We start from the raw sequence: 15504 nt of genomic DNA, 5'->3' as shown, positions 1-15504 counted from the left end.
CTGGGCTGCACATATGGGTCCCAAGTGGGTTTGTTGTATGCTCCATGGTGGCCCTGACTGTCTTGGTCCATGTGAATTCTGAGTGTTTTAGGTGCAGCTGGTTAAAGTGGAACGCCCCCAGTTTCACCCATTTTTACCTCAAACTCAGTTTAGCTCACTTGCATCCCTCATTGGCCTTCATAGGCTTCTTATTTGAGGCCTGGCATAGTGAAATCATGTGTGGCCCTTGCTACTTGCCCATTTCAACCCCAAAAGCTCGGTTTTAACCCAGATGGGGATCCCACATGAAGATGCTGGCTGGAAAAGTGTTGTTTTTTTTTCTTTTCGTAAATTTAAGACAATTTTGTGGATTGGAGTGTGGTTTTAAAAAACAAAATCGGAGAATCTGGCGTCATTCATACTAGGGACAAGAGTCATTAATTGCGGCAGGGATATTATTTCCTTGGATTCCAGTCAAGTTTCTTTGTGAATGGAAAACAGTGACGTAAAACTAAAACGCGTGCAAGAGTTTCCCTGACTGTCATATTAAAAAAGAAAGAAAGAAAATGAAAAGCAGCTTAATAAATCAGAAACAGACCGCAGCTCCAATGATTTCCTGGTATTGTATCGTTGAGACAAACTAATTGTCCGATGAATCCGGACTGCAGGTCTGCCCCGTGAACAGGGGGAGAAACGCCGATCTGAAGGCTGATTTATGGTTCCGCGTTACACCAACGCAGAGGCTACGGTGTGTGTGGCCGCGTACCCTACGCCGTAAGCTCTGCGTTGCTGTAACGCGGAACCATAATTTAGGCTTGAGATCAGCCGAAGTGGAGGCAGCAGCTGCCGGCAAAGCTGGGAGAGAGACGCAGAAAGCGGAGGAGCAGAGAAACGAGAAGGCTGTGCTCGGAGATGAAACGTCCAGCATGTGTTTACTTTCTTTGGGGGTTCGTGGTTGCAGCCGTGATTCCCATGTGCGTGGGGGAGATGTACACATCTCTGCTGAATGTGAAGCTGGCCATCCACGTTGAACGGAAACTGATTGATTACTTGAGGACTTACATCGACCACGAGATGGAGAGACTGGCGGACATCCGACGGTGAGTGGTGGTGACAGTGGCGTCAATTCAGTGGAAGCTAAGGTATGGCAAGGTTACGAGTCACAGAACTTAACTAGAGTATCAATCAGCACGCCCAGCAAATACTCATCACAGAAGTCTGCTATGGAGCTTATCTGTGTGGTCAAGAAAATTGGAACTTTTTCAAATGCAGTCTCACTCACTGCAAAAACTCAAAATCTTACCAGGAATATTTGTCTTATTTCTAGGTAAAATGTCTCATTTTTAGTCAAAAAATCTCATTACACTTAAAACAAGAGTCATCCCCAGAAAAATAACTTGTTATTTGACCATTTTCACCTGTTTCAAGTACATTTTCACTTGAAATAAGTAGAAAAATCTGCCAGTGGGACAAGATTTATCTTCTCATTACAAGCAAAAAAATGTTGTTCCACTGGCAGATTTTTCCACTTATTTTAAGTGAAAATCTACTTGAAACAGGTGAAAATAGTTGTTTTTGAGTCTTGTCTTAAATGTAATGAGATTTTTTTTGACTAAAAATTAGACATTTTAACTAGAAATAAGACAAATATTCTTGTTAAGATTTTGAGTTTTTGCAGTGTAATAACTAGTGAAATCGATCATGTCGTTCTAATTTGCATTTGTAGTTATTCTATATGTATTAAGTAATAGAATAATCAATACAAATAGAAACAGAGTAATTCCATAAATGTATTTAAAAAACAAACATTTACATTTTCCCTTGAAGCCAAGGTGGCGGCTGCCGTACCTTGCCATACCCAATTGACGCCCCTGGGTGGTGACACTGGAGACAGTTTTGATGTGGATAATACCTTTGCTTATCAATAGCATAAAATAGTTTTGATAGTGTGAAAAATAAAATAAAAAGTTCTGTCTGTTTTAGTTTAGATGGACAGGATGAGAACAGCATGTGTTGGTTTATGTGGTCATAAAGCTGTCCAGGAGATTTGTGAATGGAACTCAGTTGGTTGTAATTATTAGAAAAAATATAACCTTGTAAATTATGTTTAATGCCTTCAGTGTAGTAAAGCTGATTTCATGCGGAAGTCCCCTTTTGTCTATTTTGAACAGTAGCTTTATTGCATTTCATATTCATCTTCCTTGACTTAATGCAAATTGTTGAATGTTCAGTTGAACTTGATGCTAAATAGATGAGATCATAATCTTCATCAAGTGTTCACCAGTTTGTTTTCTGCCTAAGCACCAATCGTGGTTTGTTTGTACTCCCTCTTTCCTCGTGATGACCGCCTGAGTCCATTTTTACAATCACAGTCTCATCTTTCACACAGCTTTTATGCCAAAGTGTCTGACCTGCACACAGATCTCTACAAAGGCCCGGCGGCCGCGATGGCGAACCCACTGGTGGCCTTTACCCTCATCAAGCGCCTGCGCTCTGAGTGGCTGAATGTCGTCTACAGCAACGAGGCTCTAGAGAATGTACAAGGTTGGCCGTTTGCCTCCTTTCCTTCAAAGATACATCTGGTTATGATATCTGAGCACACTCCTCGTCCTCCCCCTCTCAGCTGTCATCACCAAACTCCCCACTTCATCTTTTGACTCTCTGCTGTTCAGCTCTCAGGTTCAGCTATGAGATGGAAGAGGCCGACCTGCCCCAAGCGGAGGACCTCCAGGGGGCTGCGAGGGGGCTCATGAGGCTGCAGGATGTGTACGCGCTGCAAGTCTCCAGTCTCGTGAGGGGTCGTTTTCAAAGAGTCACCAATGGCAAGGCGATTGATGTCTGCATGCCTGCGGTGTCCGTCTCGCTGTCCGGGGATGACTGCTTCTTGGTTGGGAAGGTGAATCATGGATCCTTTCTCACTCAGGACTCATTCTTCAAATGACTCACATAGGATGCATCAACATCCGAGGCTTTAGATAAAGCTCATAGTTTAGTCAACCGGATCCTGAGCTAAGACTTGCGTCCCCTCTTAATGCCCCCCCTCCCCCGAAAAAGAAGGAAAAAAATCAGTTGTCACTGGTATGAGGAGATATAGATTAAATTAGATAACAAGTAAATTCGTCAAATTTTGTCCTCACAGTCTGCCAAACTTGACTTCAGTGGACAGACCTCAAAAGCCCAGTGCATGCATGTCAAAAACCTCACAAAATCTGAAGCCTTATGCAGCAGTTATGAAGGAAAAGCTGCTGCACCAGCAACTGTTTAAAGGATTGTTAGTCAGTACTGATGGTGCATGATGTCCAGATTGTGCCTGCTTCTGTAAATGTTAAGTACAATTAGCAAGAGAGGTATACGAGATAGCATAAAATAGAAGGAGTAAAGTACCTATGAACGTAAAGTTTCCCTTTCTGCTTAATTTCCCATTCCAAAGGTCTGGATGCATTTTTTTCAGATCTGCATTTTGGTCTGTGTGGTGGGAGTCCAGACAGGGAGCCTGGAAAGCGTGGGATTCTTCCCATTGCATGCCTGCTATTCCTTTTATGGTGAAGATGGATTCAATACTTTACCCGTAGAGAAGGAAAACGAGGTTTCTCCATAATATATTCCACTGTTTTCATACAGTGATGTGTAAGTGCAGGGCACTTGCATGGAAAATACATTATAGCCTGCTGCAGAAGTGAGGAGGAGGAGTGAGGAACTATAGCAGCAGATGGGGCCTGAACTTTTGTAGAAAGCTGAGATTTGCTGAGTTGTTCTGAGAATAGAAAGGCTTAATTTTCAAGGTTTGTAGTTAAGAAGGTTTTATATAGTGGTTTTGTTTGATTACAGATGTTGTCTAGCTTCTCAGTTTCATTGGGGAGACATTTGAAGCTGTTTGAATAGAGGGATATCTCATTAACACAATAACATCCATTCAGGCTCCTTTTCCTTTTGATTATGAACTTTTTCAAAAGTTAATTGCTCTTTCAGCATGTCCCTGGAGAGACTGACAGCTCCAAAATTAAAGGGTGTAATATAAAGTGTAACCAGTGTTGGAACAGATACATCTGCATATTGGTGAGTTTCATTCTGTGTTTTGGTACACAGAGACCTTTGTTTGTGGGCTTTTTTGGAGGGTATAATCTGTGAAGGGAGGAGTCACACACCATGCACCCTGTTGTAATGGGCACTATTTTGTTTTTACCTACTTTATCACATCAAGTATAATCAAATTCATTCCAATAAAGTCCAGATTCATCTCATGTGGATTCAGCCTGGCTAAGGAACCCAACAGATTGCATCAAATTTTCACTTTGGTCCAGTCCCCTGTCGCTTTTAAAGGAGCTTGAGGCCGGATTGTGGCAGGATTTATGAAAAAAATCCGTATACATTTTAAGTTTTCTAGTAATAATGTCAGATGAAGCGTTCCAAACCCAAAAGAATGAGCCCTCTAGTGTATCTCTCCTTTGCCTTGAACAGGCTGTGTGCTGCAAAATGTGCTGCAATTCGGTCCCGAATTTCCCGCGCTGGGCTGCGGATGTGACGTCACATGACGCTGCATGTGCGTTCTCCCCGTTCTCCCGTGCCGGCTTCGCTGTTGGCTGCAGTACCCCCGACGGCCGTCGTGGTGAAGGGTGGCGCTAGAGAGTCTCATTTCTTAAAAGGAGCCTCAAGCTCCTTTAAGAGAAAGAAACTTCCCAGGGGATCGGGCTCAGGGAGGGTGGCCATCTACCTCAACTGGTTAGGGGTCTGAGATGACAGAGAGAAGACCGAAAAACACTGAGAGATTAGTCCAGAGATGTGAGGCATGAGAGAGAACAATGTTCAATGCAATGACAATGACAAATCAATAAAACAAGTGTAAATGGAAAGTGCTGCAGCCAGTTGTAAAAGAGAGAGAGGAATGTCACCTATTGACCATCAGTTATAGATGATTCAGGGCACCAATGTCTAATGTCTTATCAGTTTTAGGTCATCCAGTGTGTTTTACCTCTCCTTTCAACATTGCTAAGAACTTCTCCAAAGCAAACACTCCAGCCGCCACAGCGTAAATGATGGCAACTGAACGGCATGACTGAAGAAACTGGCCAGATTCTGTCTAACCATCCCCTTACCATGATCTGTCAATGGTTTTGTCACATACAGGTGGCCTATGAGCAAGAGGACTATTACCACTCAGTGCAGTGGATGGAGGAGTCGGTGCGCCTCTTCAGGGGAGCCGGAGGGGAGTGGAGCCCTGAGAACGAGGGAACTTTAGAAGATGCTCTCGATCATCTCGCTTTTTCGCACTTTAAAGTAGGATGACGTGAAATTCAGCAAAAAATTGCAATCATGAAATGTTTGATCAATTGCACTAAAATAAAGTCCTCTCAATGTTTCAGACAGGAAACGTCTCCTACGCTTTGAATCTGTCTCACGAGTTACTTCATCGTGGTAAAATAATTTATTGAAAAACCCTCTTCGTGCCCCGTATTTATGCCTCGGTGACCACTAATCTGCGACTGTTTACACATGTCTCTTCTCAGATCCAACAAACGGACGGGTTTTGCACAATGTTGAGAAGTATGAGAAGATGGTTGCTGCCAATCCACCCAGCAGTGAGGGACTGGAGAGACCTACGTCCACTTATTTACGGACCAGAGAAACTTATGAGAGACTCTGTCAGACCCAGGGCTCTCAGGTAATCATCAGAAGCAAGTATTACATAAACAATGGCAGGTAAAATCTCCCCTAGTGGGAGAAAAAACCTTAAGCCAAACAGTGCCCATGACTGTCACTTAGGTAAGAGCACTGGGTGATAAAATGGGTAAAAAAATCAGGTATAGAAAAAAAAAATGCTATTTAAACGACAAATCCTGATCAAAAAATAAAACCAATCATTCGCAGAGTAGCACCGGAGGCCATCGCAACCCAATCTAATCCCTTCTTAAAATGCTTGGGACCAAAAATAATAACCTCTGTTTCATCGGAATTTAGAAGTAAAACATTTCCGGACATTCAGTCCTTGATGTCCCTAAGACATGCCTGAAGTTTAGCTAACAGTTCTGTTTCATCTGGCTTCATAAACAAATAGACCTGCGTATCATCAGCATAGCAATGAATAATGAATGTATAAACTGAACAAGAAGATGGCCCTAGCACTAAACCCTGCGGCACTCCATAGCAGACCCTCGTCTGTACTGAAGAAGCCTCACATACATGAACAAACTGGTATCTGTCAGATAGATGCCTGATTTCAACCAATTTAGAGCTGTCCCTTTAATCCCAACAACATTCTCTAAGTATCCCACTAAATATCAAAACTATTCCTATAAAATCTCTGAACGTTTTTCATGTGCTGTTTCTCTTATAAAGCCATCAAAAACAACATTTCAGGAAATGTCAGCAGTCTACATCCTTTGATGTTCATTGGGCTCTCCAACAATACACAGCTCTGCAAACCACATCACTAAAATAACCAGAAGTAAAAACAATCATGTGTTTCATTGTCATTTGCGCTGATTCAAGTAGTTGTTTACACAGTTTAATGTGATATCTCTTCTCTTTAGCCACAATTACCTATTTACTGTAGAGTGAGCGAAAATAACCGAGTCAAATTGCATGTCTTGTCTGACCTAACCTAGCCAAATAAACATGATTCCGATTCTGATTCTGAATTAAATTACAACTTTTAAGCTAATGTGGCAGAGCCATGTTATTTGGCAAAATTAACTGTGTTTGATCTTGTTTATAGAGCTCAAATGCCTGTTTCTCCTAACAGCCGATGCATTTTGAAAACCCCAGACTGTTCTGCGACTTCTTCGCCAACAACAATCCTGCGCTGCTGTTGCTACCTGTTAAACGGGAGGTGCTGAGCCTGCAGCCTTACGTGGTCCTTTACCACGACTTTGTCACTGACACGGAGGCGGAAGACATCAAGAGGTTCGCCCAACCCGGAGTAAGTGCTCATCACCTGAAGAACTAACCCATGTGTCTCCGTCATGTCACACTTTACCATCAACTGCAGCATTGTTAAAGTTTCCATTTTTTTTTTTTTGTTGTTGTTTTTTTTACCCAGGTTTTATTGACTATTTTGAACATGAAGCCTCCCATTGTTTATGCCTTCAGAGATCAAGATAGTGTGTTTTAGTCTGTTCAAATCAAGTGGCGCCAATGCTCAGATCTCAAAACTTGCAGTTCCTTAAAGGACCACTAGAGGCTGGCTCCAGTCAGTTTCCATTGACCCTGATGTTAAAATGTCTAATATGATGGATGTAAACATACGTACATACCCGGTACAGAATGGAGAAAAAGGCAGTTGGTTTAGCAAGGCTTAGCAGCCTCGGGTGCTTATGTCTTTATGAGCGTGGGCTGATTGGAGAAGGGCTGTACTGAAGGACTGTAGCTCAGAGGCAGCCGGCCGAGCCACTTATATCCCCTTGGCTCTTCCAGGTTAGCCTGCTTGTTGGTTCCACCCATTTGCCAATTTTTTATTTAGTAGGCTGGAGTCAGTTCCACCAATTTGACCCACAAAATAGACTTCTCAATGGAAGTTACGTAGGTAACTATGGTTCTGTGAGTCTGTGGATGACAGCCACTGACCGTTAGGAGATGATGCAACAGAATCACTATTGAGGAAACCTATTGGTGATGTCAAACAGGGTTTGTGTAATAATTTTTTAGTCTATAGTTCAAATCAAGAAACGGAACAAATGTAGAGGAAAATCTGCTTCCGAGTTTTATTTATTTTTACTTAATGATCTTAATTGTGTTCTCTTACAAACTGCATCTAGACTGTGACTCTCAAGCAGAGGATTCACATATGTTTTTTAAACTTGTTCAATTACACCTTGTTTTTTTTGTTTATTAGATTATTCTTTTTTGTTTATTGTAACCATAATACATCCCTGCGTCGCTGCCCACAGAGTTATTGTTTGTTCTGTTTTTTTATTTCTCCTGTCTCTTTGACACTGACTTACAGAATATGCTAGTTCTCTTATGGCAATGACCCTGCAGCTGATTTTCATTGACTGAGATCAGAACAATAGTTCTTAGTTGCTGATCCGCCTTTATTAATTTCTCTGTGGTATTTGGTTTCTTGACTTTTGCATCCAATGACCAAGGTCCACAAAAAAAGTATGTGGCCCAATTCCATCCGTCAGAGAGAAAGAAAAAAAATATTGAGAACATTGAGTTCATTTAATAAAACACTGTAATGAAAGCACATTTTATGCACATAAAATCGTATCATCACATAAAAATGCTTCAAGTAGAGCTGTAGCACAGAATGTCTCCTTATACTTATTTATTACTGATGCACTTTGAGTTTCCAATAAGATGACTAAAAAGGAGGCAAAATTATGCTACAAGGCCTTGATTGCACACATGAATGATGTAGATGGCATATGTCATATTATATTATAAGAGATAAAGATGTTTTACATAAAAACAATATACATAAGGAATATTGCTGAATAAATTGCTCAGTTATGGGCTTCTCTGACTGCCAGTATTTTCCTACTCTAATGACTCCATCCAACCATTAAAGGAGAGAAGGGAACATTGCCTTGAAAACTTGGCTGAAATCCTCAAACTTAATCCATCTGAGATCTGCTGTAAAATGATCCCGATCCTCATCTAAACATGTCACTTAACAGACAATCTTCAGTGTGTTTTCCTCAAAGCTCACATTCAGCTGACTCTGGGGCTTCAGAGAATATTTGGTGGGTTTACTTAACTCCTGTGTGAAGTTTTGGCTTTGTTCAGAGTTTTCCATCCTCTGTTCAGATGGAAACCCCTGTACTTGCTTCATCATTATGTCAGCTTGTGGGCTGACTGCAAACAGGCCTGCGGTGCTGAGCAGCATAGTTTACACTTTGCTCTGCTGGATCGCAGAGCGTTTTAATATTACTCCGCAACATCACACATCTGTTCTGAGTTAAGAGTTATGCCAGTTTATTGGCTTTCCTGATCTTCAATTCACTGACAATTAAAGTGATTAATCTCTTTTTTCCCCTTTTTGTTCATAAGATGCTGTTTCTCTGGATGTTATCAAGAGTTTCACATGCAAAATGAATTACATTTAATGTTATATGACCAGTTTTCTGCATAAAACACAGTTAATGTGGGAGCTTAAATCAGCAGAAGGCGTGGTGACTGCCAATATCTCATAAAGAGAGGCAGACACTCTTAGATCATTAATCCTTCTAAAAGGTGGATTTCCAGTCTTAAATGTCTTGTGCACTTTGATAAGTTGTGTAATGAAACTCAAAACTGCTATTCGTTGTGAGAGATTAATATCTCTCACATCCATTTCTTTAGTTGCTCGTCTTTGCAAGGTAAAATGTGAACTTTGTTTTGAACTCGTCTTTGCTGCTGTGACAATAACAAATATAGCTTCTTTTCTGTCATTGATTTCAAGTTAAGGAGATCTGTGGTGGCAGCTGGGGAGAAACAAGCGACAGCAGACTATCGAATCAGTAAAAGGTAAAAACTTGCTTCAAATCCATTGAAATGCTCGCAGACTATTGTTGTCTCCTCACCAGCATGTCTCATTTGTAGCGCATGGCTGAAGATCTCAGCAAACTGCACTGCTGGGAAGCTGGACCAGAGGATCTCCATCGTCACAGGTCTCAATGTGACACACCCATATGGAGAGTACCTCCAAGTGGTGAATTATGGGATTGGTGGCCATTATGAACCTCATTTTGACCATGCTACAGTAAGCCATATAGTTTTCTGGTTATTCGACTGTTAATTGCTTGTTGATGAAGGTCACGTCGCTGATTTAAAAGCCTTTGCTTTCCGTTCATTTTTCCATGAAACCAGTCATCTTCCAGCCCCGTGTTCAAGCTGAAAACTGGCAATCGTGTGGCAACCTTCATGATTTACGTGAGTGAAATCTCATGACCCTGCTTCGGCTGGACCGCAGCCAGAGGCTCTTGGACGCATTCCTGTTGGCTGTTCCAAAGTCTAAATTAAAAGTAAATAGGTTTGGTCATTGCCATGTGTGCTGCAGGGCCCAAAACAACCATTCTGAGAAACTCTGACAGAAACTAATTTCATTGTTGTCTCATGCAGCAAACTAAAATCAAATCATGGTATCTTGTCGCTTGGGTCTCATCCAAGTGTGTAGTCTTATTTATGTAATCCATCTTCATTTTGTAACAAATCTCATTGTTTTTTATTTTCAACTGAGATTAACTTGACAGTAATTTGGCAATAATCACCTCTAAACCAGAATTAATTTTCATGACATGAACATATAAAGCTGAGAAACAGCCCTGAACAGTCTTGTTTTCCACAGCTCAGCTCTGTCGAGGCAGGCGGGTCCACAGCCTTTATCTACGCCAACTTCAGTGTTCCTGTTGTCAAGGTAAACACACCTGCAAATGTTTGAAAAAAAAGAAGCTGTAGAAAGCATCTTTTGTCTTCATGTTGTCTGTGTTGCAGCAGTAATGGTCGCATCACAGCAAAAGGAAATGTGAGACTTTCGCTTATATTTTTTGTAAACCACCTGTAGTATGGTCTGTTTATGCACAGGCAGCCTTTTTGGTGAAATGAGCTGCAGCGGAGGGATTAAGACATCTGTTTTCGTCCATTAATTTATATTTACGTGTCAAAGCGCAACCCACAACCACATTTTTAGAAATGATTGATCAGTCATAAATGTTCACTACTTTAACGTCGTCTCCTAAAGGACTTAAACTTTAGAAAATTACAGCCCAAAGCAGAGACACTTTTACCTCATTAAAGCAGATAGTGTTTCCATTAAATCTTAAGGTCGTTGCTTGGTTGCTGCTGGTGGCGGTTTAATTTGGTTCATTTTCAGAATCCTGCCTGAACTTTGTGCTGATGTAATCTGAATTTCTGGACAGGTACAAAAGGGAGACAGTTTATTTATTTATTCATTTATTTATTTTCCTCCCCAGAGGGCATGGTTGGTCTCATTTCCTCTGCAGCTTCACACATTTACATCACCAGTGTGCATTGATAAACCACTAAGAAGTTGGTCCTTTTCACTGCTGGACATATCCTCGAATGTGGCATTTATATTCTGGTGCTTAAACGATTTAAAACTCCAGTGGGCTTATAAATGAGAAGCACTTAGAAACGCAGTTTCAAATAAATGTTATGAATGCTTCCCAAACCACATGGGACAGATGACGATTAAAGAAGAGTGAAAAGAGAGGAGAAAATGACCTCATTAGCTTCATGTCTACCTTAAATCTTAGTTTGTAGTCGTTTCTTAAATCACGCACATCCTACACTGGCTCTGTGTTTTCTTTTTAACACGATCCTCATGAAGTCACTTGTTGACATAAATGAGTCTCAGATGTACGAGCAATGAGCTTGTGCTGCATGAAACCCGTCAGTAGTTTTCTCGGTCAAAAAGGGGAATGAATTCCTCTCAAGTTTATTGTTCTTGTAATGTTACACGTCTAGACAAAAATAAACGACTCTCATGGCAATTAAGTTACAGAAAAAAAAAAGTAGATTAATCAATAATGCACCCTGTTGAATAGAAATCATTGTTTACAACAAAATCTTTTCTTGCTTATTCAAAGAAATTGATGCATATTTTCACGTCACAGAACGCTGCCATCTTCTGGTGGAACCTCCGCAGAAATGGTCGGGGGGATGCAGAAACCCTGCACGCCGGCTGCCCGGTGCTTATTGGGGACAAATGGGGTAAGACTCGATGGATACGGTGATGATGCTGTTAACAAGAGAGGGATAAAAAGGTATAATGGTCCTACAACACAACAAGTGGTCGAAATCCTAACGAGCTTCACCACATGTTCTGTGGTGCACGTTGCTGAATCTGAACATCTGCTGCTTGTTGGCTTAGAACATCAAATGTGTCCTACAGGCCAGTTAAAATATCGGAGCAATATTAATCATCAGGAGGCAACTAGACTAGACAAGACAAGCATGTGGAGGAGGTGCATTTTTTAAATAGCAAAACTTGATTTAGATGCATTTAGGCTATTAAAACAGAATGACTCAAAAGTAAAAAAAACAAATGCAAGGAGTTTTATTCATGCATTTCTTTTATTTTTATTTTTTTTAAGCATTTCACACATACTTCTGGTCTGTGCTTGTGTGTTTCAGTGGCAAACAAGTGGATCCACGAGTACGGCCAAGAGTTCCAACACCGCTGCAGCCTGAATCCTGAAGAGTGAGACGGGACTTCAGATTGACAGGTTCCTGCAGGCCCATAAGAATATGAGCCTTTTTCACTGCGAGGCACACTCGCAGGTGGAGGGGAAGCAAGAGCTACAAAGTAAGCACACAGGCAGAGGAGCTGAGACGCTCGAGGGAGTGATCCACATTCATGAATGGAGCCCTGGACCCCAGGAAGCCTGGAAAGCGCGGTGAACGCGGCTGCCATGGACATAGAGGAGGAGTGGGGCATTTTCCTTGTCAATCTCTAGCGGCAAAATGCTCCTGCTGGCCAGTTCCTGCAAATGGAAAGACTCCTGCTTTTGTTGAAAACTAACGTGAGCCTTTTCCAGTGCAGGGGCCACTCAAGAGTCTGCCGTTAAAGAAATCACATTTGAAATGACTCTCGCAACTGAACTTTGAAATGCATTAATAATATGCTCGATTAAATCACAAGATGTGTAAAACCATCTTCAATATGTTATAGTTTTGAGAGTGAATGTGAAAAGCTGTCTTTTTTTTTTTTAAATGCTACAATGCGTTAAAGGATGACGAACACAAGCTGATAGAGAGCATGTGTTCCCCGGGGTAAAAGATGTTATCTTGTTTCAGAAGTTTATAATCTGAGTCATGTTTCTCTGTGCGCCTGGCAGGGTGACTTTCTCCAAACTCAGGCCCAGACTGAGTCTAACCAACCAGTCACATATATGAGTTTGTCTGTTGGTTCCCAGCTGACTGTAGAAATGTGGTAAACCTTCATTTCCTCATGTAACTGACTCATGGCACAAATGAACCAGTATCATTTTCACACTGAGCTTCAAGCATCCGTTTCCCTGGTGATTTGGAGTCTGTCTGAACCCACAAACATATTCAACACCTCCCAGATGTCTCAGATATCTGAACTGAAATTGTTTATAATCCATCTCATAAGACAGTGGGTCATATACAGTAGTATATGAGTAGTATATGAGCAGGAGATGACGACATAACTTTTTGGGATGTCCTGTTTGAGAAGCAAAAATCTCAGTAGAATACCTTTGACTGACTACAGAGGCATACCTTTTCTAACTCAAATGGTCTCTACACTAACTTAATATATAAACAAGGAAAGGATCTCTGGATTCTGGCTCCCCTCTGGACATTCCTGTGCTCCCACTGAACAGGAGGACTTCATTATTTCATTATTCCAAAGGAGTTGATGAAAGATAGGTCATGCTGTTCTGAAACAATTTTATTTTCAGTGTTATTTAGAGATATATAGCATTGACATTACAGTTTGTTTATTTTAGTTTGGCAAAAAATGGCCAGTACCATAGAAATAGACCAATTTTACCATATGAATTCAAGATAGTGGTCTAGTTGGTAACAAACCAGAAAGTAAAAAAAAAGCAGCTCTAGAGTCATTGTATTACACTTCTATCTTCCAACATAAACTTTATTGTTCCCCAGAACTGAATTTGTCACTCCTCAGACACAGTCTCAGCAGGCCTCCCTTCTATCTGTTGTTGCTTTGCTAAGGTGTGGTCCATCCAATCGTAAGGACACATGAGATCACAGGTCTTCCTCATGGCACTGCCAAAGACAAACACTGTTTATGCACATGGAAAAACACATTTTATAAAACTTTGTGGACTTAATAACGTGTGAATAATTTTGAAATCTTCCTGCCTCCCTTCCCTGCTGTCTGTGTACTGTGGAGATATAGATTTGTTTTGAATACTGACTGACTAACTATTTGATTACATAAATCAAATAGATTAAAAAAAAGAAAAAGGGACTTTTTTTTAATTTCCTTCTCAAGATGTGTTTTATTTATGGACAAAACAGTGCTTCCCTCTGCTGGTGTTGTAAAAGACTGCTGGGTATCCCTGGCGTGAACATGGATTGTTTTTTTTTTTTGTTTTTTTTTTACTTTTAAAATGTGTACTGTCTTGTAACTAAATCAAATGTTGAAATTATTTATATTATTTCCTTTTATTTTCGTGAGTGCAATTGTGTTTCTCTGCATCATTGTGTTCATCTTTACAGAATAGGTCAACTGTTTTTGCTTGTTTTGATCTCTGCATCACTTTGATGAGGTTCTTACAAGCACAGAAATACACTTATTTAAGACTGAAATCCAGAGGTGTATAATCCAGGTCCATAAAGTAAAAACCCAATCCACCAGTTGTTCCAACCAATCACTAAACCAGCTCCTCTGCAGGTAGATGGTAGGTCAGTGAAAACCCCTGTTCTAAATGTACAGGCTGATCCAGAAACATGGCAGGGTTTTTACTTTATGTCACCTGGATTATACACCTCTGCGGAAATCTATTGTGATTTTATTGTAACATTGTTGACTCAATGTTTATTGAATCAACAGCATTTGATGTAGTTCATAGTGATTCCAAATAATTCAATTCACAAACACACTGGATGTCTTCCTAAAACACTCCCGGTGGGTTGGGTGGTTCCTGGTTACCTCTCACCCGCCTTGCAAAGCTGTAACTCGGTGACGCATCACTGTTCAGTATGTTTACCTTGGTCTTCTCACCACTCATTGTTCAGTGTTATTTGTCACCAGTCTCGCAACATTCAGGCCGAGACTATCTAATAAAACTTTTGTTGCTTTTTCATGCAGGTCTAATCTTCTGTACTTATTCTTTTCTCCTCTCAGACCACTTGCCATGACTCTCATTTACTTGCCTGCCTGCTAATTCACCACTCAGTTGCCTTTTTCAGCCATTTTTTCAACAGTAATTTTCAGATCTGAACATTATTCTGTATATTCAGTGACTTTTTGAAATAAAACTTCTTCCATCCATTTACCATCTAATAATTTACTTTGAGGATCAGTCATTTTCAGATCATCCTCCAATATCCAGAACTATTTATGCTTAGACCAGCAAATCAAGTGGTCAGCCACGAAAGCATTGTATTGAGTAGATCCGTCCATCCACCCATCCATCTTGATTGGATACCTCAAAACATAGAATTATAATAGTATTAAAATCTGTCTCCTTTTCTTATATAATGAACAAATAATTACATTTAGCTGAAACTAATGGGGTCTTAATTAATGCTGAATTACAGAAATATCGCTCACTTTAAAACAACACTTTTTTATATAATTAAGCCATTCTATTTTCATCAGTGTTAATCATAAATATTTCCATGGCTGAGATGGATATGTTATTCAAATGGGTAAAATGTTGTCAATTTAGTGCAATAATTTGACTAAATATGGATTTTTTTTTAGGCACAGATACTTATATAAATATGGAAAGCATTCTACTGCAATAAATACTATTCAATCAATATTGAGAAAGCACAAAAATGTTACTAAAACTTGACGCCTGTTTTTTCTCCTAAAAACACCATTACCCAGAATGCATCAGGCGTTGACAGTGGAGGCGGAAGAGA

At 40.5% G+C, this 15504-nt stretch overlaps 1 protein-coding gene across 1 annotated transcript; it reads left to right on the top strand.

The window, feature by feature from the left end:
- Nucleotides 1-835: 835 nt before the first annotated feature.
- Nucleotides 836-14867, top strand: p4ha3 (prolyl 4-hydroxylase, alpha polypeptide III). Its single transcript, XM_061720408.1, has 13 exons — nt 836-1079; nt 2369-2523; nt 2652-2875; nt 5104-5253; nt 5340-5391; nt 5484-5638; nt 6719-6895; nt 9359-9423; nt 9499-9658; nt 9766-9828; nt 10244-10312; nt 11532-11628; nt 12052-14867. Exons 1-13 carry the CDS (start codon nt 892-894, stop codon nt 12120-12122), a joined length of 1626 nt encoding a protein of 541 aa, XP_061576392.1. The 5' UTR covers nt 836-891; the 3' UTR covers nt 12123-14867.
- Nucleotides 14868-15504: the final 637 nt, after the last annotated feature.

Source organism: Cololabis saira, chromosome 4, assembly GCF_033807715.1.
Source record: "Cololabis saira isolate AMF1-May2022 chromosome 4, fColSai1.1, whole genome shotgun sequence".
NCBI lineage: Eukaryota > Metazoa > Chordata > Actinopteri > Beloniformes > Belonidae > Cololabis > Cololabis saira.
The sequence above is the reverse complement of the archived record's forward strand: the minus strand, read 5'-3'. Positions and strand labels throughout refer to the sequence as shown.